Source organism: Eleutherodactylus coqui, chromosome 3 (assembly GCF_035609145.1).
Source record: "Eleutherodactylus coqui strain aEleCoq1 chromosome 3, aEleCoq1.hap1, whole genome shotgun sequence".
Classification (NCBI taxonomy): domain Eukaryota; kingdom Metazoa; phylum Chordata; class Amphibia; order Anura; family Eleutherodactylidae; genus Eleutherodactylus; species Eleutherodactylus coqui.
In genome coordinates, this window is record NC_089839.1 from 313,214,744 (window position 1) to 313,242,428 (window position 27,685).

At 44.9% G+C, this 27,685-nt stretch overlaps 1 protein-coding gene across 5 annotated transcripts in view; it reads left to right on the top strand.

Moving 5' to 3' along the window:
* Positions 1–27,685, top strand: part of PTPRF (protein tyrosine phosphatase receptor type F) — a 293,390-nt gene that overhangs the window by 209,369 nt on the left and 56,336 nt on the right. For all 5 annotated transcript variants that reach the window (XM_066597932.1, XM_066597931.1, XM_066597933.1 and 2 more), the window contains exon 5: positions 17,946–18,134. In XM_066597932.1, coding sequence (XP_066454029.1) covers positions 17,946–18,134 — 189 coding nt within the window. The remainder of the gene's footprint in view (positions 1–17,945; positions 18,135–27,685) is intronic.

A 27,685-nucleotide genomic window follows, 5' to 3' on the forward strand; every position in this document is an offset into this window, starting at 1 on the left:
ACTTCATATACATTGTACCAGAACCAAGCTTACTGCATAGATAAAGTACCAGAACCAAGCTTACTGCATAGATAAAGTACCAGAACCAAGCTTACTGCATAGATAAATTACCAGAACCAAGCGTAATATCAGATCAAACATCAGCGCTATAATATGCAGCACAACTGGATTAGAAAAATACTCAATACTTTTTGGGAAATCCTAAAACAAGACCCTTGCTTGAACAAATCTATACAATATAAACCTAATCTAATATACAGAAAAAATAAAACAGTAGGTAATATTCTAGCTCCGTCCCTGCCAAAGAATGTTCAATATGGGGAAAAATGAGCGCATGCGGGGCAACAAACCGCTATGGGGATCATATAAATGCAATATAAAGAGTTCCAAGTGCTGCGATGACAAATGCATCAAAAGAAGGGAAACGACCCCCCCCCCCCCCGCAGCTAATGATGAGAAGGATGCGGTCCGAGGGGAATGACTACGTCAGACCCAGGCGCCAAAACCCAAACAAGGTATGGCGTATCTACAAATACCGTACATAAGGAAGGAATACTCTGAGTGCTAGGCTTGAGAAGGGGAGCCCCCCCGAGGCGCGTTGCATTTGTAGTATATATGCTACTGAAACACGAATGAAGATCCTTTAGAAGATCCACAATGCGATTTTTGCACTTCTAAAAGCGAACTGCGAACGGAATGGGGGGGCTGACGGGGGGCTGATGGAGGGCTGACCCCGGACCCCAGTGGAGTCATCGCTTCAGTTCTCCTCCTAAACCTGAACTCTTGGGTGTTCAAGTGGAGCGAGTGGGCGGAGCTTTTGTCTTTTATTCGCTTACTATCATTTTACCATTGCTGCAACACCCCGGATTCCTTCCCCTGCTGCTCTCCTGATACGATGGGGAACATACCTGGGAGATACAAGGCTGAAGGGGAGTTTAGTCGTGTGATGACTACACGCCACGACACTAAGTCCACCATTTTCTGGATTTCCAGGTCTGAAACCTCTTTATTGATCGCTACAGATTTATGTTCTTCGCCATCTCTGGAGCGCAGATACCCTGTCTTAAAATTGTCCGAAAGCTCAATACATAGATACGGTACCAAAACCAAGATTAGAACATAAACCAGAACTGAGCTTACTACATGGATACAATAACAGAACTGAGGTTAATACATTGTAACAGTGTCCTAACTGAGCTTAGTGCATATCGTACCAGAGCCAAGATTCCTGCATAGATACAGTACTAGAAACAAGCTTACTACATAGATACAATGACAGAACTGTGTTTAGTACATGGATCCAGTACCAGAACGAAGCTTGCTACATAGATATAGTCCCAGAACTGGGCTCACTGCATAGATATGCTACCAGAATCGAGCTTGCTACATATAGTACCAGAACTGAAGTTAGATTGGTCTCACTGTAGACGGGTGGGGGCAGACACTGCTGAGCGAGGACTGGTGAGAGATGGTGGAGCAACACAATTAAATTAACAGGATCGGCACGGCCGGCCGTAGATCTCCCTGAAGCCTTGGACCCCGGGCAGCTGCCCACAACACCTCTATGTGATCCGCGTTACTTGGGAGGGAAAGGACCTTCTAGTGATTTGATTTAAGGGACTCGTTCAGCGGGGCAGCGGTGGGGCTGGTTGGAAAGAAACAAAAGACTGTAGGATCTCGCCATATAGAGCGAGTATTCGCACGCCGCCATCCGGGGCATACGTGACCTTTGTTACAGCTTTACATGTTATTACACAGATGTTTCATTCATCTCCCGATGTAAATAATCATTAATGAAGACTTTCATTGTACATATGGCGCTAATGAGCCTGCGGTCGTAGACAGCGATCACCTCGTCTCAATCACCTATGGGTCACAACAACCACTGCTGAGCCACGAGGTGCGAGACGTCTCCGCTGCTCATTAAGGCAGAGATTTCACTCTTTACAGGTGACAGAGTGTGAAATCATTACTTGTAATGTGGCTGCTATTATTTTATTACAGGTTGTTCAACCTCTGTCCGTGACACGCGGCTCAGGCGCAAAATGACGATTGCAAGACATTCTGCGAATAATGAAGCTGTCAAAGCGGCAAGATGGAGGCTGAGCGCAAGAGATCCGAGACAACAGGAGAGATCTTAGCAGATTCTATATATACCAGCACCCTGATGAAAGGGCAACTGTAGCCCCTTACAGACATTCTTCTACATATCAGGGTGCATAGGGGGCAGTATTATAGTAGTTATATTCTTGTACATAGGGGGCAGTATTATAGTAGTTATATTCTTGTACATAGGAGCAGTATTATAGTAGTTATATTCATGTACATAGGGGGCAGTATTATAGTAGTTATATTCTTGTACATAGGGGGCAGTATTATAGTAGTTATATTCTTGTACATAGGGGGCAGTATTATAGTAGTTATATTCTTGTACATAGGGGGCAGTATTATAGTAGTTATATTCTTGTACATAGGGGGCAGTATTATAGTAGTTATATTCTTGTACATAGGAGGCAGTATTATAGTAGTTATATTCTTGTACATAGGGGGCAGTATTATAGTAGTTATATTCTTGTACATAGGGGGCAGTATTATAGTAGTTATATTCTTGTACATAGGGGGCAGTATTATAGTAGTTATATTCTTGTACATAGGGGGCAGTATTATAGTAGTTATATTCTTGTACATAGGGGGCAGTATTATAGTAGTTATATTCTTGTACATAGGAGGCAGTATTATAGTAGTTATATTCTTGTACATAGGGGGCAGTATTATAGTAGTTATATTCTTGTACATAGGAGGCAGTATTATAGTAGTTATATTCTTGTACATAGGGGGCAGTATTATAGTAGTTATATTCTTGTATATAGGGGGCAGTATTATAGTAGTTATATTCTTGTACATAGGAGGCAGTATTATAGTAGTTATATTCTTGTACATAGGGGGCAGTATTATAGTAGTTATATTCTTGTACATAGGGGGCAGTATTATAGTAGTTATATTCTTGTACATAGGGGGCAGTATTATAGTAGTTATATGCTTGTATATAGGGGGCAGTAATATAGTAGTTATATTCTTGTACATAGGAGGCAGTATTATAGTAGTTATATTCTTGTACATAGGGGACAGTATTATAGTAGTTATATTCTTGTATATAAGAGCAGTATTATAGTAGTTATATTCTTGTACATAGGGGGCAGTATTATAGTAGTTATATTCTTGTACATAGGGGGCAGTATTATAGTAGTTATATTCTAGTACATAGGAGCAGTATTATAGTAGTTATATTCTTGTACATAGGGGGCAGTATTATAGTAGTTATATTCTTGTACATAGGGGGCAGTATTATAGTACTTATATTCTTGTACATAGGGGGCAGTATTATAGTAGTTATATTCTTGTACATAGGAGGCAGTATTATAGTAGTTATATTCTTGTACATAGGGGGCAGTATTATAGTAGTTACATTCTTGTACATAGGAGGCAGTATTATAGTAGTTATATTCTTGTACATAGGAGGCAGTATTATAGTAGTTATATTCTTGTACATAGGGGGCAGTATTATAGTAGTTATATTCTTGTACATAGGGGGCAGTATTATAGTAGTTATATTCTTGTACATAGGGAGCAGTATTATAGTAGTCATATTCTTGTACATAGGGGGCAGTATTATAGTAGTTATATTCTTGTACATAGGGGGCAGTATTATAGTAGTTATATTCTTGTACATAGGAGGCAGTATTATAGTAGTTATATTCTTGTTCATAGGGGGCAGTATTATAGTAGTTATATTCTTGTACATAGGGGGCAGTATTATAGTAGTTATATTCTTGTACATAGGGGGCAGTATTATAGTAGTTATATTCTTGTACATAGGAGGCAGTATTATAGTAGTTATATTCTTGTACATAGGAGGCAGTATTATAGTAGTTATATTCTTGTACATAGGGAGCAGTATTATAGTAGTTATATTCTTGTATATAGGGAGCAGTATTATAGTAGTTATATTCTTGTACATAGGGGGCAGTATTATAGTAGTTATATTCTTGTACATAGGGGGCAGTATTATAGTAGTTATATTCTTGTACATAGGGGCAGTATTATAGTAGTTATATTCTTGTATATAGGGGGCAGTATTATAGTAGTTATATTCCTGTACATATGGGGCAGTATTATAGTAGTTATATTCTTGTACATAGGGGCAGTATTATAGTAGTTATATTCCTGTACATAGGGGGCAGTATTATAGTAGTTATATTCTTGTACATAGGGGCAGTATTATAGTAGTTATATTCTTGTACATAGGGGCAGTATTATAGTAGTTATATTCTTGTACATAGGGGGCAGTATTATAGTAGTTATATTCTTGTACATAGGGGGCAGTATTATAGTAGTTATATTCTTGTACATAGGGGGCAGTATTATAGTAGTTATATGCTTGTACATAGGGGGCAGTATTATAGTAGTTATATGCTTGTATATAGGGGGCAGTAATATAGTAGTTATATTCTTGTACATAGGAGGCAGTATTATAGTAGTTATATTCTTGTACATAGGGGACAGTATTATAGTAGTTATATTCTTGTATATAGGAGCAGTATTATAGTAGTTATATTCTTGTACATAGGGGGCAGTATTATAGTAGTTATATTCTTGTACATAGGGGGCAGTATTATAGTAGTTATATTCTAGTACATAGGGGGCAGTATTATAGTAGTTATATTCTTGTACATAGGGGGCAGTATTATAGTAGTTATATTCTTGTACATAGGGGGCAGTATTATAGTAGTTATATTCTTGTACATAGGAGACAGTATTATAGCAGTTATATTCTTGTACATAGGGGGCAGTATTATAGTAGTTATATTCTTGTACATAGGGGGCAGTATTATAGTAGTTATATTCTTGTACATAGGAGGCAGTATTATAGTAGTTATATTCTTGTACATAGGGGGGCAGTATTATAGTAGTTATATTCTTGTACATAGGGGGCAGTATTATAGTAGTTATATTCTTGTACATAGGGGCAGTATTATAGTAGTTATATTCTTGTATATAGGGGGTAGTATTATAGTAGTTATATTCCTGTACATATGGGGCAGTATTATAGTAGTTATAGTCTTGTACATAGGGGGCAGTATTATAGTAGTTATATTCTTGTACATAGGGGGCAGTATTATAGTAGTTATATTCTTGTACATAGGGGCAGTATTATAGTAGTTATATTCTTGTACATAGGGGGCAGTATTATAGTAGTTATATTCTTGTACATAGGGGGCAGTATTATAGTAGTTATATTCTTGTACATAGGGGGCAGTATTATAGTAGTTATATTCTTGTACATAGGGGGCAGTATTATAGTAGTTATATTCTTGTACAGAGGGAGCAGTATTATAGTAGTTATATTCTTGTACATAGGGGGCAGTATTATAGTAGTTATATTCTTGTACAGAGGGAGCAGTATTATAGTAGTTATATTCTTGTACATAGGGGGCAGTATTATAGTAGTTATATTCTTGTACATAGGGGGCAGTATTATAGTAGTTATATTCTTGTATATAGGGGGCAGTATTATAGTAGTTATATTCTTGTATATAGGGGGCAGTATTATAGTAGTTATATTCTTGTACATAGGGGGCGGTATTATAGTAGTTATATTCTTGTAAATAGGGGGCAGTATTATAGTAGTTATATTCTTGTACATAGGAGGCAGTATTATAGTAGTTATATTCTTGTACAGAGGGAGCAGTATTATAGTAGTTATATTCTTGTACATAAGGGCAGTATTATTTTACATAGGAGTTGCTGGCATGTTGATATTGTTAGTGACTAGTTGCCCCTTATATTGTGGCGCAGGCGCTGGGACTAATTCTGTATGTAATTATAAGTTGCGGCTATTTCAGGTTCGGGCAGTAAATGGATTTGGGTGTTGTAAGAGCTGGACTCCATCCCCATCTGTATTATGGGGAGGATGATGATGTTAATGTCTCAAATTCTCCTCTGTTTATTGGTAAACAGCGAAGACACATTGCAGCGATTAGGAGGATTCGCAGTTTATGGGCTCCTCAGCTGCTAGAATACACAAATCATAGTAAACTTCAGCTGAGAAAGTAAATGTTAATCACCGGAGCCTCAGACTGATTTAACGTGTAATTAATTAGCCAGTGTATGAAATGTAGAGTTGTGTCCAGTACTAAATATGCAAGGTGCAAACACAGCCCTGGAGCTTCCAGCCAATGAGCCGGCATTGTACTGGGATGTTTACCAGTAATTGGCCGCTGCAGTATCGGCCCCTAGTGGTGGCTGTATATATCTGTATGTAGTGAGCTCTCCCTAGTTGTGGAGATATATATATATATATATATATATATATATATATATCTGTATGTAGTGAGCTCCTTCTAGTGGTGGCTGTATATATCTGTATGTAGTGATCTCCCCCTAGTGGTGGCTGTATAGATCTGTATGTAGTGAGCTTCCCCTAGTTGTGGCTATATATATATATATATATATATATATATATATATATATATATATATATATATAGCTGTATGCAGTGAGCTCCTTCTAGTGGTAGCTGTATAAAGGGAGCTCTCCCTAGTGGTGGCTGTATATATCTGTATGTAGTGAGCTCCCCCTAGTGGTGGCTGTATATATCTGTATGTAGTGAGCTCTACCTAGTGGTGTCTGTAGATATCTGTATCCAGTAAGCTTCCTCTAGTGGTATATATCTGTATGTAGTGAGCTCTCCCTAGTGGTGGATGTATATATCTTTATACAGTGAGCTCCCCCTAGTGTTGGCTGTATATATCTGTATGTAGTGAGCTCCCCCTAGTGGTGGCTGTATATATCTGTATGTAGTGAGCTGCCCCTAGTGATGGATGTATATATATGTATGTAGTGAGCTCCCCCTAGTGGTGGCTGTATATGGCTGTATATATCTGTATGTAGTGCGCTCCCCCTAGTGGTGGATGTATATATCTGTATGTAGTAACCCCCCCCCTCCAGTGGTAGCTGTATCTGTCTGTATATAGTTAGCTCCCTCTAGTGGTGGATGTATATATCTGTATGTAGTGAGCTCTCTCTAGCAGTAGCTGTATATATCCGTATACAGTGAGCTCCCCCTAGTGGTGTGTGTGTGTGTGTGCGTGCGCGTGCACGTGTGTGTGCACGTGTGTGCGCGCGCGTGTGTGCTCGTGTGTGTGTGCGCGTGTGTGTGTGTGTGCGCGTGTGTGTGTGCGCGTGTGTGCGCGTGTGCGTGCGTGCGCGTGTGTGCGCGTATAATATGTATATATAATGTGTGTGTGTGTGTGTGTGTGTGCGTATAATATGTATATATAATGTGTGTGTGTGTGTGTGTGTGTGTGTGTGTGTGTGTATATGTGTATATATGTATATATGTATATATATATATATATTTATATGTATGTGTAGTGAGCTCCCCCTAGTGGTGGATGTGTATATATATGTTATGTGTAGTGAGCTCCCCCTAGTGGTGGATGTGTATGTATATGTAGTGAGCTCCCCCTAGTGGTGGATGTATATATGTGTATATGTAGTGAGCTCCCCCTAGTGGTGGATGTATATTTATGTATGTAGTGAGCTCCCCCTAGTGGTGGATGTATATTTATGTATGTAGTGAGCTCCCCCTAGTGGTGGATGTATATTTATGTATGTAGTGAGCTCCCCCTAGTGGTGGATATATATAAATGTATGTAGAGAGCTCCCCCTAGTGGTGGATATATATAAATGTATGTAGTGAGCTCCCCCTAGTGGTGGATATATTTATCTCTATGTAGTGAGCTCCCCCTAGTGGTGGCTATATATATCTGTATGTAGTTAGCTCCCCCTCCCCACCCCCCCCTCTAGTGGTAGCTGTATCTGTCTGTATACAGTGAGCTCCCCCTAGAGGGAGCTGTATCTTTCTGTATGCAGTGAGCTCCCCCTAGTGGTGGATGTATATATCTGTATGTAGTGAGCTCCCCCTAGTGGTGTTTAGAGGCAGGCAGCATTTTATTATGTATGCAGAGGGTTTGGAGCTCTGTATTGGTAATCAAAGCTCTGACTTCTATAAACATATATTAGTTATTTTTTACAGAATGTTGGATTCATTTTTAGCTACAAACACATCTGAATTCCCTGTTTGCTCCTCTGTTTCCCTGGTCGCAGCCGTCAGTGGTGTCGTTCGGCCCTCGGTGACGCGGCTGAGCCCGTCCGGCTCCTGGATAATGATTCACAGCTTATTAACTGCTGCTCATGCACATGAAATTTTAGGAAGTGTCTGAGCTAAGTGGTTCGATATTTCAGGGATGAGCTGGACTGAAGGACGCCGCCATGAAGTCGTGTAGCCGTATTTCTCCGAGGCCAATTAATTGTCCTTCTGCACGCCTTATAAACAGTGCGGTTTAGGGCCGTCCATTATCATCGTCCTTTTATGTTATGTAAGGCGAAATAACACCTTCAGCTCTGACACTTATCGCTGACTTGTTTCTACGCAGCGATGATCACCTGCGAGCGCCTTCATGTTTGGTCGGCGGCCTTGTTACCGGAATTTACACGCCGATAGCCGTTGTGCGTTAAACCTTCTAGGCCCATTTATGGCGCCCGACCGGCCCGGGTAACAAGTGCTGATCAAGGAGATCCCTGGTCTTCACACAGGCCAATGCAGACTGTATGGGTGATGAATGATGGACTGTATGATCGTTCATTCATTCACACAGGGAGGCGCATGAATGATGTGATCGGCATGATGGCTGGGTGAACTCATGCAGTTCAGAACATGCTTGCCCCTTCCTCAGGCTGTCTAATTGCCCTTCTGTTATTAGCGGTGCCGCAGGGGCCGAGGGTTGCCATCTTTGTCACCAAACAATGCTCCTCCTTGAAGGCTCATTGACATCTGTCGGAGGTTCCATTCAGACTGCAGATAGTGCAGCCTGCTAACACGCTGGGCAGACCCCATTATAGTCACTGCGCTCCGTCCGATGCCGTTGGTTTCCGATATATGCGGATTCACACTGCTGTAATTTCCCTCGTTCTGCTTCTGTAACCGTGCAGAACTATATTAACTGCTGCAACAGCCAATGTGAACGAGCCCCGAGTGCCCCTTCTAGGAGACAAGAACGGTCTCAGGTGTCCATAGTCGTCCCCGGAGTGTTTGAGAAATATGGCGCGCTCCTGTATCAGACCGGTCTTACCCATCCACACGTTGCAGCCGGATATCCACTCTAAACACTGATCAATGGCGGCCCTTCACTAATGAGCGGCAGAGTCAGAGGAGCGGCCCTTGTTTTCCATCGATTGCAGACCGCGGCATCACTCTGCTCCGCTCCTCTTGAAGTCTGCCATAGATTTAACCCTTCACAATCAGGAAGCTTGGATAATGACTATAGGGACCTCTGGGGAGCACGACTTTCCCATTATGAAGACAATATATAAAAGGCTGCAACTTAATCAACTGTTCCCTGTGAGCGCAGACACGGCGCCCGTCAACTGAGCGGCTCCACCTGCAGACACCTCCTGCCCTCCTTCATGTCGTCCTCTCCAGTGCAGAGAACCTTCAGGCTTTAGTGTTCTGCTCATTTTCTAAAAGGAGCTGTAAAACTTTCTAATGATGCGCAGGAACTCAGAAGACTGGATCCACAGAGTCAACGCTGGCGAGAAGACTGGATCCACAGGGTCCACGCTGGCGAGAAGACTGGATCCACAGGGTCCACGCTGGCGAGGAGACTGGATCCACAGGGTCCACGCTGGCGAGGAGACTGGATCCACAGGGTCCACGCTGGTGAGGAGACTGGATCCACAGGGTCTACGCTGGCGAGAAGACTGGATCCACAGGGTCCACGCTGGCGAGGAGACTGGATCCACAGGGTCCACGCTGGCGAGGAGACTGGATCCACAGGGTCCACGCTGGCGAGGAGACTGGATCCACAGGGTCCACGCTGGCGAGGAGACTGGATCCACAGGGTCCACGCTGGCGAGGAGACTGGATCCACAGGGTCCACGCTGGCGAGGAGACTGGATCCACAGGGTCCAAAAGTTCAATGTAATCCCTTGCATTGATGGTGGAACCATTGTGAAGGTCGTCCACTAGCAGCAGGCCCTCCTTATCCCAGAACACAGACGCCATCACCTTAGTGGCTGAGAACCATTGGGTCTCCACTCTCTGACTGCTCCCCCTAGTGGTGGCTGTATATATCTGTACACAGACACCATCACCTTAGTGGCTGAGGACCCCTGGGCCTCCACTCTCTGACTGCTCCTTGGTTTCAGGGTCATACACATAAATCCAGGTCTCATCCATAGTGACCGGTCCATCCAGGAAGTTCTTATCAGTCCGGAAACGCTGACAAACGGACCGGGAAGTTGTCACTCGATGCTTCTCTGATCTGGTGTCACACATTTGGGGACCTACTGTGCAGATCGCTTCTTCATGGATAATGACCCAAACCCGTTCCCCAGAAACCCCCATGATGTCGGCTCTTCCTGCAGCTGGCCGATTCTCCAGTATGAGGTTGTGCGCAGCGTCGCCGATCTCCGGAACAACAACCTCTCTTGGTCGTCCAGGATGTTCCTCATCATTGGGGCTGAAGTGGCCCGTCAGTTCTTAACTGTAAAATATGAAGGGCATTGATGCCCCAATGTCTGCCACATATCACCAGGAATATCCTTCACCGACTTTATCACTCCTCTGCTCTCATTGGCTGTGAATATCGCCTTAGACTCCGCCATTGTGTTTTCCCGCGTGCCGAGATCACTGTTGCCATAAGCTACAAACACATATATTAGACACATAAGGCTTTCATGGGATGTAACATCCGTTACCATAGAAACAAGAACACAAAGCCAAAGACTTATCAGCGGCCCCTCGTATTGCTGGTTGGCTCCAAAACATTGAATAAGATCATGATTCGCTCTTGGGGTCTGAAGACGAGCGCTGGTCAGCCCAACTGCCTCTGTGCAGCAAGGGTTGCAGGGATACAGGCTGGTCCTCGTTAGTCCCGCCGCTGTCCCAAACAAGGGTAGAAAGGCAGTTGAGCACTAATAGAGAGGAAGTCACAGAGTTCTGGCCACATAAGCTGACAATCTATGACCGCTGCTAATATCTGCAGCCTCTGTATGTGAGGTTGGACATATTATCTCAACTCAAACAAATGATGTTTCTGAGGATTACTCTCGGCGGTCTGGATGTAGGGGCCGGCGATGAGACCATCTGAAGCAGACGAGCCGAATCCACTGTTTACTTAGAGGCGACACAATAGTTAGGGGATTGTCTGACCGTCAGGGAACCGGACTCGGAGTCAGAAGAGCACCTCGCTCTGGGGGAAAAAAACTGCATCTTATCCGTTTTGCCTGAAACACTACAGGTAAGTCTCTAAGTCGTCCTCTTCTATGGGGCACATTACAGGGGAGTCCCCCAACTTTCCTGGAGCCCTTTATAGTATGTGGGAGCAGGAGCAGCACCGCCGGGCAGTAAGGGGCCGCAGGCTATCCTGAGTCGGTGCCAGCCCAGGGGCATTAGGCTAGCCAAAACTGTGAACGGTCAGACCCAGGCCGAGAGTTAGGGAGGTTAGAGTCCCTTGGTCCTCATGTTTCGTCACTATGGACTCATGGCCTACTTATGGCCCCACAGGTTCAGGTGAAGGCTGGATTTTACAAAAGGCTCCTCTTATTCCTCCTTCTCTTCCGCTTATTCCACCTTCTCTTCGTCGTCTTCCCCCCTCGTCGTCTTCCCCCCTCGTCGTCTTCCCCCCTCGTCGTCTTCCCCCCTCGTCGTCTTCCCCCCTCGTCGTCTTCCCCCCTCGTCGTCTTCTCCCCTCGTCGTCTTCCCCGCTCGTCGTCTTCCCCGCTCGTCGTCTTCCCCGCTCGTCGTCTTCCCCGCTCGTCGTCTTCCCCGCTCGTCGTCTTCCCCGCTCGTCGTCTTCCCCGCTCGTCGTCTTCCCCGCTCGTCGTCTTCCCCGCTCGTCGTCTACCTCCCTCGTCTTCCTCGTCTACCTCCCTCGTCTTCCTCGTCTACCTCCTTCGTCTTCCTCGTCTACCTCCTTCGTCTTCCTCGTCTACCTCCTTCGTCTTCCTCGTCTACCTCCTTCGTCTTCCTCGTCTTCCTCCCTCGTCTTCCCCCATCAGTTCACCTTACAATCCCATACTCTGATGTCCCCTGCTGACCACCCCACCATATGTGTCATCACTCAGCCTCCTGCTTGAACATACAACACTTGGCACAGGGATGTGTCGTCTTGTTGCCGCGCACACTGCGCTTGTCTGTTAGTCCAAAGTGTTAAGTGAATCAAAGCAGTTGAACCCTGTTTCGGGTCGAATTTTTCCAAAAATTTGGTTCAATGCAAACCCAAACCTTAGCTGGTTAGTGTCGGCTGAACTCCCTAAAATACCACCACCACCTTCTTCAAGGGAGTTTGGCAGAAGTTCGGGTTCAGTTCAAACTATGTCAGACCGAACCCAACTTATTGCTGAAATTCAACAAACCAACTGAACGTTTGAAAAGTTTGTTCATTAGTAGTCCGGAGGGGAGGCCGGAGGGCCGCTCCTCCCGAATCCTACAGTCACGGTTGAACAGGTCATAAGAGCTAACTAGGCAGGGAAATACTCCTGGGGTCATCCTTGCTGTATGAGGATCCCTACTGGGGGCACTACTACTGTGTTTGGGGGGCACTACTACTGCGTGTCCCACAAAGGCACTATATGAAGGTGTATAGGGTTCACTAAAGGGACTGAGCGGGGTTACAGGTATGGCCTAAATGTCTGTGCCCTGCAGGGATTATCCCACTTTTCTTTCTTCGAGGGTTGGGAAGTGTAGAATGTGTAAGTCAAAATTGGTACAAAAAAAGCAAAGTGCCGTATTTAGCGCGTTATTGAGCATTTTCTAAGGCTTTAACCTGCAGGACGTTGGTTATTTTCTGTCCGCACCTCCTCCCGCTATCAACCCAAACATCCATCTCTAAAAGCCGCCACTCACCCAGGTACGTTCGATCTGCCACACTGCGTCCTGTTCATCAACCTCTGTTTGCGCTGGGATAAATCAATAGGACGGGTCAGCGCTGCATTAATTACTCCAAGAGCTGTCTCTCTACTCCTTAAAAAGGAAAACTACCTGCTTAAGATTAATTACCTTCTCGCAGCCGATCGCTGAATTGGCCCTGGAGCCTGTTGGCCGCTGCTCGTCCGTATGTCAATGGAGCGGCTGGCCAGGCTAATCACTGTATAACAGATTTGTTGCTGCTCACGCCGTGCGAAGGACTCCAATGTTTGCAGGACGGGCGCTTCAGGACTTTGCATATCGGATGGCGTTGCGCTTCCTCCAGTACTGATAAGGCCAGTTACAAAATTCTGCCTTCAGTTGCCATGAGAAGAAGTCCAAGAAAGTTTCCAGGAGCGTCAAGTCTGCAGCTTATAATAGTGCAGGAGCGTTATAAGAGGGGCGGCTGCTGTCAGTCACACGGTACTCAGGGATGTGAATGTCTCTGCAGATGTGGCATCAAGTAGGGATCGTGGGACAGGAGGCTTCTGCACTCCCTAAGATTCCGGTTTGGCTTCTATCTTTAGTCATGCTGCAAGGCCTGGTAGGTCAGACATAGACTTATAGGGAAGCTACCTTCCAATAGGTGGCGCTGCTGAGCATTGTACCATTTGCATAGCAAATTTCCCAGGGAGCATTGCATGACCCATAAGTGTCTCTGTGCCTACTGGATACTCTCCACAAGGAGAAACAGTACTCCATTGACACTGCAGTCCTTGGTCTAAAATGACTGATAACAGGAAGCAATAGATAGTGTTCACTTGTCTTATAGTCGGCTTCATCACATCTGTGACAATGATACAGATACTGTATATCCTCCGTAGGATCTCCGTTTATGCCAGATATGGATAGGTAATGGCCCAGCAGTTAGTATTGGATTACAAGACCAAGGATGGGTCACCGGACGCTGGCTGGCGCTGTGCTTCCCAACATGTCTGTCTCCCATATTACTGCACAACTAGTCCCGCCATTCAGGACTCTGGCAAAGCAGAGCGGAAATCTGTATGGGATTTGTTAGAAGTTGTATTGCCGCAGGAGCCGGTGTCACACGGGCGCCACGGATTTCCTCTTACTGGCATTTCTCTTTAATGTTCCTGTTAATTCTAAGTGCAGTTAAAGGGGTTGTACCAGGATGACAAGTTATGCCCTATGCACACGATTGGGGTTAACTTGGTGATCGTTGGGAGTCTCCCTAGTTAGACCCCCATGATCCCAGAATCGGGGTCCCATGTGCCCTGTCCTCCTTATTGAGGGGTTAGTTCATCCCCTACATTGACCAGGAGACCGAATGGAGCGCTGGCCATGCAAGTGTGCTGCTGCTCCATTGGAGACAGCCAAGCTGTAAGCGCTCAGGTATTTCCATCAGCCCCAATGAAATGAATGGAGCGGGGGGCTGCGCATGCTCGGCTAGTGCTACATGCATTCTGACAAGACTACAGGGAAGTGAAGCGACCCCTGCAGTGACAGAGCGGAACCGGGACTCCTGTTCTTGAGATCGGTGGAGGTCTCAATGGTGAGACCCTCACAATCAACACGTTATCCCCTATCCATAGAATGGTAGAGTTGGAAGGGTCCTCCGGGGTCATCGGGTCCTCCAGGGTCATCTGGTCCTCCAGGGTCATCGGGTCCAACCCCCAAATCAGTGCAGGATCTACTAAATCATCCCAGACAGATGTATGTCCGCCTCTGAAGACTTCCATTGAAGAAGAACTCCCCACCTCCCGTGGAGGATATCTATAAATGGGGAATAACTTTTGATTTCGGTACAACCCCCTTAAATGCTGCGACTACCGGACTGAATGGCCACATGTGGCGGTTGTCGCTCATTTACCAGCACACGGGTTCCTGCCGAAGCATCTGTGTAATGCACCATTCCCCTCCCTCCAGTGACCCTTCTCAGGACCGGATCGAGTCTCTACATTACTGAGAAAACTTTTAAAAATAAATGTGCCAAGGTGTGATCTGTGCGCTTCCCGTCAGGATCCTAATGGCGTCATCCTCCGCCTAATTACGGATTGTTCTGTGCTTTCTGTATTGACCCCGTACTGTAACACCTCCCCGTGTTCTGCCGCACGGCTTGAGTCACCGGGTTCTATGAGATTTTACAGCTTACCGGCCTTTCTCCCCCTTGAGAGAAAGGAGGGTCTTTTGTTTATAGCAGCCAGCAGGGGGGGTCAGTCACTTACCAATTGCAGTCCGCCCACGCCTCCCTGCAACATTCAGTGTTAATTGGGGGGAAGAAATCCTGCCTTCTGATTTTTATTTATTTACCCGTCTCCCAGGCCGCCGGCTTTTTCATTTCTGAATAGTAGTTGAAAGTTATGGCTGCGTCGCAGCGGCTAAATGTGTATTTATAGCGGCTCCCTTACCAGGCCTTTGTTTTATGTGCGCTAGGACAGCGGCTTTGCATATCAGTGGCTCAGCTGTGCCTTTCAGCTCTTTGTGCCTCTGAGTGTATTCAAATTAAGTCAGAGAATGCCTTGTAATGAACACAAAGTTCGGAGCCTCCGACTGCGCCCGCCACACTGCGCCTGCCAGCGCTCCCCCGGAGTGGGGTAATCCTCAGCGGGTCATTCAGGAGAAGCCTCTTCTGCTGGCCCGGGGGAGGCGTATAGAGAGCACACGCACCTACCCCAGTGTTTGACTCCATGTCAGGTCCGCCAGCTGACTGCTGATATCATTGGCATCATATATCCTCGATGCGCTCTATGATGATAATGGAGTATCTATGCTGTAGTATCGGCAGCGTTGTGTATCAGTGTGGCCCATTTGTAGCGCTACAAGTGGTTAAAGTGTAACAAAGGCGGTGGGGCCCAGCTGTGGATCAACCTCTGCAACACCTGTAGCAAATCCACCTGTAGTGAGAGAATTGGGTGCTGCCATGGGTCTCCCTTCCACTCCTGACAGGCAAAGAGGGCTTTGTTGGATCGTCGGTCCGCAGAAGAACTAATGAGGTTTTGACACTAAAGGCACACCTAACATTTCAGAATAAGTCTCTGTGTGTGTAGATGAGGAATAACAGTATTATTCGTCATTACAGCTTTTGTCCTGCATTTAGAACCTGTTTTCCCCTCTGCTGCTGCATCTTTAATTCTCTGTCTTCCCTGAGCTGGTGGGTGTAGACTGCTGCTATGATGTCTCCATACACTGTACACATAGGAGAGCAGGATCTCTTCTCTATCTCTGAGCTGGTGGGTGTAGACTGCTGCTATGATGTCTCCATATACTGTACACATAGGAGAGCAGGATCTCTTCTCTATCTCTGAGCTGGTGGGTATAGACTGCTGCTATGATGTCTCCATACACTGCACACATAGGAGAGCAGGATCTCTCCTCTATCTCTGAGGTGGTGGGTGTAGACTGCTGCTATGATGTCTCCATACACTGTACACACAGGAAAGCAGGATCTCTTCTCTGTCTCTGAGCTGGAGGGTGTAGACTGCTGCTATGATGTCTCCATATACTGTACACACAGGAGAGCAGGATCTCTTCTCTGTCTCTGAGCTGGTGGGTGTAGACTGCTGCTATGATGTCTCCATGCACTGTACACACAGGGGAGCAGGATCTCTTCTCTCTCTCTCTCTCTCTCTCTCTCTCTCTCTCTCTCAGCTGGTGGGTGTAGACTGCTGCTATGATGTCTCCATGCACTGTACACTTAGGAGAGCAGGATCTCTATTCTTGAGCTGGTGGATGTAGACGTCTGCTATGTCTTCATACACTGCACACACAGCAGAGCAGGATCTCTTCTTGTCTATCTCCATAGCACACCCGCATAAGTAGCAGCATCATGGAGGATGCTATATAGCAGTACTGAGCAGCTTTGATGTGATTTCAGTAGCCATAGGAATCTAAATCACTTACTATTAACTGCAGAAGTGTCTGTGTCAATTTGCATCCCTTTCACCTTGCAGCCCGCAGCTTCCTCCTCCACTCCATACATCTCTATGGGCAGCATGAGACCAGACACACCTACCTCCACTTCCTATCTCAAGGCCTCACTTACTAGGGTTGAACTTCACTTGATGAGGGTCAGTGGACACCAGATTAGGAGGAAGGGAGAACCTTAGTGGCCAGCACTGAAGTGGAATATTTCAGCTTAAATACATCATTTTAGGGAAATGTCGTTCTTTGCACTTTGGCCAGTTATGACTTCGGTTATCACAAAGGTACAAGTTTGTTGAAAAGCGAGTGACCATTTAAGTTGAGTTAATGGCCCTCACTGCATGCACCCAGCGGCGGCCCCCGCGGTCGTCCTCTTCAGTCGGTTGCTGCTGTGATTTTTGTTCCACGGCTCGGCGATCCGTTTCTCGCTTCTGCTATGCTGATGCCTGCCGCTGCCGCTGACCTCTTCCTCTTCTCCTTTAAAAGATTTTACATGTTACTACAAAGGCTGGAAATGATTCAGTCCTGAGGGTGTTTGTAATAATGTGTAAATATAACTCGGGAACGCGCGGCGGGTCGTTTCCTCATAAATCTTCCAGGAATAAGGTCAACTCTTTGTTGCGGGAGAAACTCTACAATGTAACGGAGAAGGAGGAATTCTACATCACCGATACCGAGGCGAATGCAGAACATATTGCGTAATGCCGCCATGTGCGTCGGACCAGATCCCAGCCGTTGTAGCAGATTACTAGATGGAACGCGTTTCACTGCTTTAATAGATAACTTTTGGCGCTTTGGCTGATGGTTGGGGGGGGGGGGGGGGTACTATCACTCATGCCGGTCTGCGGGAAGGGCATGGAGCTGATGATTAATGGCTTTCATGCTACAATGTTACATTTTAGAGCCGAGCCGTGGAGCGCGCTAATTAGACTGATAACAGAAATAGACCTGTGAACACGTTTAATTATCGCAGTAAATTATTATTGGAGGAAGACGCCATTTCTCTAACACGCCGGTCATTTCTGTTTTGCAGAAGAGCAGCTGCCTCATGGGTTCCCCATTATTGACATGGGCCCCCAGCTCAAGGTGGTGGAGAAGACCCGGACGGCCACCATGCTCTGCGCTGCCAGCGGAAACCCCGATCCTGAGATCTCCTGGTATAAGGACTTCCTTCCCGTGGACACGGCCACCAGTAATGGAAGGATTAAGCAGCTCCGCTCAGGTACGGCGTGTAGACTGTCTAATAAAAACTGTTCTGGAGCTTTTATTTCAGCGAGCCCGAGGCGGAGGGGAGTCGGCTGCGGGAGACAAATGGCAAGGGATGTTCTCGGAAGGACGCCCGCTGCTCAGAGCTTTTACCACAGCAACCTTTCCCAAAGACAGAGGAACTTTTTTCTGTCCATTTGCCCCAGTAGATGGGACCAGTGCCGGCCCTAGGTCAGATGGCGCCCTGTGTGGATTGTTTTGCACCACCCACATAAGAAAAAAAAATGTATATATTGCATTGCTTGGCAGTCAGCCTGTATACTGCTGGTGCAGAAAGCATCAAGATGACAGCAAAGCAGTAAAGGGAATAAGTACCTTACTAGAATAAAGCTCATAAAATATACACAGCACCAGAACCAAGCTCAGTACATAACTAGAGGACATCAGAACCAAGCTCCACACATAAATAGAGCCCCAGAACCAAGCTCCGCACATAAATACAGCACCAGAACCAAGCTCAGCACATAAATAGAGCACCAGAACCAAGCTCAGCACATAACTAGAGCACCAGAACCAAGCTCAGCACATAAATAGAGCACCAGAGCCAAGCTCAGCACATAAATAGAGCACCAGAGCCAAGCTCAGCACATAAATAGAGCACCAGAGCCAAGCTCAGCACATAAATACAGCACCAGAGCCAAGCTCAGCACATAAATAGAGCACCAGAACCAAGCTCAGCACATAAATAGAGCACCAGAACCAAGCTCAGTACATAACTAGAGCACCAGAACCAAGCTCAGTACATAACTAGAGCACCAGAACCAAGCTCAGTACATAACTAGAGCACCAGAACCAAGCTCAGCACATAAATAGAGCACCAGAACCAAGCTCAGCACATAAATAGAGCACCAGAACCAAGCTCAGCACATAAATAGAGCACCAGAACCAAGCTCAGCACATAGAGCACCAGAACCAAGCTCAGCACATAGAGCACCAGAACCAAGCTCAGCACATAAATAGAGCACCAGAACCAAGCTCAGCACATAAATAGAGCACCAGAACCAAGCTCAGCACATAAATAGAGCACCAGAACCAAGCTCAGCACATAAATAGAGCACCAGAACCAAGCTCAGCACATAAATAGAGCACCAGTCCCAAGCTCAGCACATAAATAGAGCACCAGAACCAAGCTCAGTACATAACTAGAGCACCAGAACCAAGCTCAGTACGTAATTAGAGCACCAGAACCAAGCTCAGTACGTAATTAGAGCACCAGAACCAAGCTCAGTACGTAACTAGAGCACCAGAACCAAGCTCAGTACGTAACTAGAGCACCAGAACCAAGCTCAGTACGTAACTAGAGCACCAGAACCAAGCTCAGTACGTAACTAGAGCACCAGAACCAAGCTCAGTACGTAACTAGAGCACCAGAACCAAGCTCAGTACGTAACTAGAGCACCAGAACCAAGCTCAGTACGTAACTAGAGCACCAGAACCAAGCTCAGGACATAAATAGAGAACACCAGAACCAAGCTCAGAACATAAATAGAGAACACCAGAACCAAGCTCAGGACATAAATAGAGAACACCAGAACCAAGCTCAGGACATAAATAGAGAACACCAGAACCAAGCTCAGGACATAAATAGAGAGCACCAGAACCAAGCTCAGGACATAAATAGAGAGCACCAGAACCAAGCCCAGGACATAAATAGAGAGCACCAGAACCAAGCCCAGGACATAAATAGAGAGCACCAGAACCAAGCCCAGGACATAAATAGAGAGCACCAGAACCAAGCCCAGGACATAAATAGAGAGCACCAGAACCAAGCTCAGGACATAAATAGAGAGCACCAGAACCAAGCTCAGGACATAAATAGAGAGCACCAGAACCAAGCTCAGGACATAAATAGAGAGCACCAGAACCAAGCCCAGGACATAAATAGAGAGCACCAGAACCAAGCCCAGGACATAAATAGAGAGCACCAGAACCAAGCCCAGGACATAAATAGAGAACACCAGAACCAAGCCCAGGACATAAATAGAGAGCACCAGAACCAAGCTCAGGACATAAATAGAGAGCACCAGAACCAAGCCCAGGACATAAATAGAGAACACCAGAACCAAGCTCAGGACATAAATAGAGAACACCAGAACCAAGCTCAGGACATAAATAGAGAGCACCAGTACCAAGCCCAGGACATAAATAGAGAGCACCAGAACCAAGCCCAGGACATAGAGAGCACCAGAACCAAGCCCAGGACATAAATAGAGAGCACCAGAACCAAGCCCAGGACATAAATAGAGAGCACCAGAACCAAGCCCAGGACATAAATAGAGAACACCAGAACCAAGCTCAGGACCTAAATAGAGAGCACCAGAACCAAGCTCAGGACCTAAATAGAGAGCACCAGAACCAAGCTCAGGACATAAATAGAGAACACCAAAACCAAGCTCAGGACATAAATAGAGAGCACCAGAACCAAGCTCAGGACATAAATAGAGAGCACCAGAACCAAGCTCAGGACATAAATAGAGAGCACCAGAACCAAGCTCAGGACATAAATAGAGAGCACCACAACCAAGCCCAGGACATAAATAGAGAGCACCAGAACCAAGCCCAGGACATAAATAGAGAGCACCAGAACCAAGCCCAGGACATAAATAGAGAGCACCAGAACCAAGCCCAGGACATAAATAGAGAGCACCAGAACCAAGCCCAGGACATAAATAGAGAACACCAGAACCAAGCTCAGGACATAAATAGAAAGCACCAGAACCAAGCCCAGGACATAAATAGAGAACACCAGAACCAAGCCCAGGACATAAATAGAGAGCACCAGAACCAAGCTCAGGACATAAATAGAGAGCACCAGAACCAAGCCCAGGACATAAATAGAGAACACCAGAACCAAGCTCAGGACATAAATAGAGAGCACCAGAACCAAGCTCAGGACATAAATAGAGAACACCAGAACCAAGCTCAGGACATAAATAGAGAGCACCAGAACTAAGCAGATGTGTTGTAGGGTTGCCAGTGGGCTGAGGAAACCAGACAGAGCTAGGAGGAGAAGGATTCTTGTAGCTCTAGAATACGCTGTTTCACGGATAAAAACGCTGATCTGGCCAGCAGACCCTAGGGGGCGCTCACATCTGCCTCTGCTCCTCTTACAATTCGGTTGGCTGGTGCTCTGGGCGGCTACACAGATCACAGGTAGCTAAGGCCGACCATGGATAGGACTGATGTATATTAGCCGCCTCTGCCCAAAATAAATCAGTCACCAGTAGATATTGGTTCTTGACTTCTCGCCCGGGTCCCTATTGGAGGAGCTCCGGTAATCAGCCGCAGGGTAAATGTGCGGCGGTGTGTGCAATGCCAAGTCTGCGATGCCAGAGGTGCTGCTACAATGTAGTCCGTGCCGTGATCACGCCTGGTGCCTTCGTACGGGTATCATTGCTTGGCTGGGTTATCAGCCGATCACCTGAGCGCTCCGCCACGTCTCACCGCCCGGGTATTACCACATCTGTCAGCAGAATAACGTTCGGCGCTCGTGTTGGCCGTCTGCGGCCGGCGGGCGGCTCCAATCTTTCTTTTGACAAAGTTTATTATGGGTAAAGCCTGTAATTACTGAACTGATTCCGATACGGAGATTGAGGCTGTGCCCCCGACACGCGTTACAGAAGGAGGGGGCTAATTACAATTAGGAATCCTGTGCTTCTGAAAAACCGGCGGTGACCTTTCATCTCCCCCCCCCCCCCCCTCCCCCGCAAACAGGTCGTCCTCCCGCTACGCTTGACGCAAAGAAAATATCACCAGTGTTAATTATTTCTAACCGTGTTGTGCAGCGGGACGTGAATGCGGGGAGAAAGGGCAGCGCTACCATTACCGTCTGTTAGATCAACACAATCACTAAAACCGCCAAGCCTGCGCAGCCAGGAGGTGCGATCGATCCTCAATCAGCGCCGTCACAAAGGGTCCAGGCTTAGAGGAGCTCGCCGTACATCCACCACTACATGACACGTCTGGGACCACTATTGGGTCGGGCCGCTTGAAGCAACGATGCGTTTCAGCACAGTCAGGCCTCCTGCCCACGGCCGCGGTGGACTCTGACTGCGATATATAGCAGCGAAATCAGAGCCGGCGCCCCCCACAGACCCTATACTCACCAGTCTGTATCTGCGGCGCGGGCTGTTACACGGATTCCCGCTATACTTGCACTGTACCCACTGCGAGGAATATCATGGGACGGGTGGCTTCCATTGACTGCAAGGAAAGCCGTCCGTGTGACTTTTTTTTATTTATGTTTTTCTCAAACACGAAATAGAACATGTTGCGATTCTCCCCCACATGCGGAAGTCCCCGCTGATTTTCGCTCGTTGACAGGGGAGAATCTTTTAACACAGCATGTCTATGGACGGACATTGCTGCGGAATACACAGCATTATACAGGTAGTAGATATATTCTTGTACATAGGGGCAGTATTATAGTAGTTATATTCCTGTACATAGGGGGCAGTATTATAGTAGTTATATTCTTGTATATAGGGAGCAGTATTATAGTAGTTATATTCTTGTACATAGGGGCAGTATTATAGTAGTTATATTATTGTACATAGGAGGCAGTATTATAGTAGTTATATTCTTGTACATAGGAGGCAGTATTATAGTAGTTATATTCTTGTACATAGGGGGCAGTATTATAGTAGTTATATTCTTGTATACATAGGAGGCAGTATTATAGTAGTTATATTCTTGTACATAGGGGGCAGTATTATAGTAGTTATATTCTTGTACATAGGAGCAGTATTATAGTAGTTATATTCTTGTACATAGGGGGCAGTATTATAGTAGTTATATTCTTGTACATAGGGGGCAGTATTATAGTAGTTATATTCTTGTACATAGGGGGCAGTATTATAGTAGTTATATTCTTGTACATAGGGAGCAGTATTATAGTAGTTATATTCTTGTACATAGGGGGCAGTATTATAGTAGTTATATTCTTGTACATAGGGGGCAGTATTATAGTAGTTATATTCTTGTACATTGGGGGCAGTATTATAGTAGTTATATTCTTGTACATAGGGGGCAGTATTATAGCAGTTATATTCTTGTACATAGGGGGCAGTATTATAGTAGTTATATTCTTGTACATAGGGAGCAGTATTATAGTAGTTATATTCTTGTACATAGGAGCAGTATTATAGTAGTTATATTCTTGTACATAGGGGGCAGTATTATAGTAGTTATATTCTTATACATAGGAGCAGTATTATAGTAGTTATATTCTTGTACATAGGGGGCGGTATTATAGTAGTTATATTCTTGTACATAGGGGGCAGTATTATAGTAGTTATATTCTTGTACATTGGGGGCAGTATTATAGTAGTTATATTCTTGTACATAGGGGGCAGTATTATAGCAGTTATATTCTTGTACATAGGGGGCAGTATTATAGTAGTTATATTCTTGTACATAGGAGCAGTATTATAGTAGTTATATTCTTGTACATAGGGGGCAGTATTATAGTAGTTATATTCTTGTACATAGGGGGCAGTATTATAGTAGTTATATTCTTGTACATAGGACCAGTATTATAGTAGTTATATTCTTATACATAGGAGCAGTATTATAGTAGTTATATTCTTGTACATAGGGGGCAGTATTATAGTAGTTATATTCTTGTACATAGGGGCAGTATTATAGTAGTTATATTCTTGTACATAGGGGGCAGTATTATAGTAGTTATATTCTTGTACATAGGGGGCAGTATTATAGTAGTTATATTCTTGTACATAGGAGGCAGTATTATAGTAGGTATATTCTTGTACATAGGGGGCAGTATTATAGTAGTTATATTCTTGTACAGAGGGGGCAGTATTATAGTAGTTATATTCTTGTACATAGGGAGCATTATTATAGTAGTTATATTCTTGTACATAGGAGGCAGTATTATAGTAGTTATATTCTTGTACATAGGGGGCAGTATTATAGTAGTTATATTCTTGTACAGAGGGGGCAGTATTATAGTAGTTATATTCTTGTACAGAGGGGGCAGTATTATAGTAGTTATATTCTTGTACATAGGGCGCAGTATTATAGTAGTTATATTCTTGTACATAGGAGCAGTATTATAGTAGTTATATTCTTGTACAGAGGGGGCAGTATTATAGTAGGTATATTCTTGTACAGAGGGGGCAGTATTATAGTAGTTATATTCTTGTACATAGGGGCAGTATTATAGTAGGTATATTCTTGTACAGAGGGGGCAGTATTATAGTAGTTATATTCTTGTACAGAGGGGGCAGTATTATAGTAGGTATATTCTTGTACAGAGGGGGCAGTATTATAGTAGTTATATTCTTGTACATAGGGGGCAGTATTATAGTAGTTATATTCTTGTACAGAGGGGGCAGTATTATAGTAGTTATATTCTTGTACATAGGAACAGTATTATAGTAGTTATATTCTTGTACATAGGAGGCAGTATTATAGTAGTTATATTCTTGTACATAGGGGGCAGTATTATAGTAGTTATATTCTTGTACAGAGGGGGCAGTATTATAGTAGTTATATTCTTGTACAGAGGGGGCAGTATTATAGTAGTTATATTCTTGTACATAGGACCAGTATTATAGTAGTTATATTCTTGTACATAGGGAGCAGTATTATAGTAGTTATATTCTTGTACATAGGGGGCAGTATTATAGTAGTTATATTCTTGTACATAGGGGGCAGTATTATAGTAGTTATAGTCTTGTACAGAGGGGGCAGTATTATAGTAGTTATATTCTTGTACATAGGGGCAGTATTATAGTAGTTATATTCTTGTACATAGGGGGCAGTATTATAGTAGTTATATTCTTGTACATAGGGGGCAGTATTATAGTAGTTATATTCTTGTACATAGGAGGCAGTATTATAGTAGGTATATTCTTGTACATAGGGGGCAGTATTATAGTAGTTATATTCTTGTACAGAGGGGGCAGTATTATAGTAGTTATATTCTTGTACATAGGGAGCATTATTATAGTAGTTATATTCTTGTACATAGGAGGCAGTATTATAGTAGTTATATTCTTGTACATAGGGGGCAGTATTATAGTAGTTATATTCTTGTACAGAGGGGGCAGTATTATAGTAGTTATATTCTTGTACAGAGGGGGCAGTATTATAGTAGTTATATTCTTGTACATAGGGCGCAGTATTATAGTAGTTATATTCTTGTACATAGGAGCAGTATTATAGTAGTTATATTCTTGTACAGAGGGGGCAGTATTATAGTAGGTATATTCTTGTACAGAGGGGGCAGTATTATAGTAGTTATATTCTTGTACATAGGGGCAGTATTATAGTAGGTATATTCTTGTACAGAGGGGGCAGTATTATAGTAGTTATATTCTTGTACAGAGGGGGCAGTATTATAGTAGGTATATTCTTGTACAGAGGGGGCAGTATTATAGTAGTTATATTCTTGTACATAGGGGGCAGTATTATAGTAGTTATATTCTTGTACAGAGGGGGCAGTATTATAGTAGTTATATTCTTGTACAGAGGGGGCAGTATTATAGTAGTTTTATTCTTGTACAGAGGGGGCAGTATTATAGTAGTTATATTCTTGTACATAGGGGCAGTATTATAGTAGGTATATTCTTGTACATAGGAGGCAGTATTATAGTAGTTATATTCTTGTATATAGGGGGCAGTATTATAGTAGCTATATTCTTGTACATAGGGGGCAGTATTATAGTAGTTATATTCTTGTACATAGGGGGCAGTATTATAGTAGTTATATTCTTGTATATAGGGGGCAGTATTATAGTAGTTCTATTCTTGTACATAGGGGGCAGTATTATAGTAGTTATATTCTTGTACATAGGGAGCAGTATTATAGTAGTTATATTCTTGTACATAGGGGGCAGTATTATAGCAGTTATATTCTTGTACATAGGGGGCAGTATTATAGCAGTTATATTCTTGTACATAGGGGGCAGTATTATAGCAGTTATATTCTTGTACATAGGGGGCAGTATTATAGCAGTTATATTCTTGTACATAGGGGGCAGTATTATACCGTAGTAGTTATGTATTGCATTTAACCTGCCAGTAGATTAGTATGATATGTTCTGTAAGTTGTTCCTTGTGAATGGATGCTCTTAGGAAGAATGAAGATAAATATAATCTCTCTAACATTGCACTTGTGCACAATCAGTATTGTGGTCCCATATAACGGTGCTCGGGCTCTTGTGACATTACGCGGGTTAGTAGCAGGCTGATTTCTCTGAATGAGTATTCTAATACTTCAGCCTGGTTATACCGCACTTCACTCCACTCATTGTTCCCTTTTTCTGTATCTTTGCAGTAAGCTTGTTGAGTTCCACTATCACTGAATAAAGGCCTTGGAAACGATGACAAAGGCTGGAGTGTGGAACACCAGGCGCTATAGAAGCATTAAAATGGCTCTAAATGGCACAAAAAAACGACATAAATGGTTAGAAATCCTAATAGACTTAGCATCGGTTAATGCATCAGATGAAGTGTAATGAGATCAGGAAGATGGAGCGCTCTCAGTCTACGTTAGTCGGAGAAGCAGGGAGCCGCGACTATGGGAGGCATCAGACAGGGATTCCTGACTCTTCGTTTGCCTCCATCCTCGCACCTTGGAGTTGATTGTTCACAAGTGAAAGTGTTTCACCTGGAAGTGCAGGAAGATCTGCAACTATAAACCGAGCCCTCGCTGTGAAAGGAGTCCTGATATTCTATGGGGCGGGCGTTGCTGTAACCCCCAGGGGTTTCTCAGGGATGCGGGGATAGAAACTGTGCAACGGGTAATGCCTCTCTGCATAGCGATTTGTTCATGGTCTCTGATCACGATCCCTATGGCTATGGTAGTATCTGGTCTGGTGGCCTCTGGTCATGACTGTCTTTGGTTATGTTGGCATCTGATCATAGTGGATTTGCTAATAATTGACTGGTAATGGTGGGGTCTAGTCGTGGTTGGCTCTTGTCTTGGGGGGCCTCACTCTTGGTGGGGTCTAGTTGTGGTGAGCTCTCGTCATGGGGGGGGCCTCACTCATGGTAGCGTCTAGTTGTGGTGGGCTCTCGTCATGGGGGGGCCTCACTCATGGTAGCGTCTAGTTGTGGTGGGCTCTCGTCATGGGGGGGCTTCACTCATGGTAGCGTCTAGTTGTGGTGGGCTCTCGTCATGGGGGGGCTTCACTCATGGTAGCGTCTAGTTGTGGTGGGCTCTCGTCATGGGGGGGCTTCACTCATGGTAGCGTCTAGTTGTGGTGGGCTCTCGTCATGGGGGGGCCTCACTCATGGTAGCGTCTAGTTGTGGTGGGCTCTCGTCATGGGGGGGCTTCACTCATGGTAGCGTCTAGTTGTGGTGGGCTCTCGTCATGGGGGGGCTTCACTCATGGTAGCGTCTAGTTGTGGTGGGCTCTCGTCATGGGGGGGCTTCACTCATGGTAGCGTCTAGTTGTGGTGGGCTCTCGTCATGGGGGGGCCTCACTCATGGTAGCGTCTAGTTGTGGTGGGCTCTCGTCGTGGGGGGGCCTCACTCAT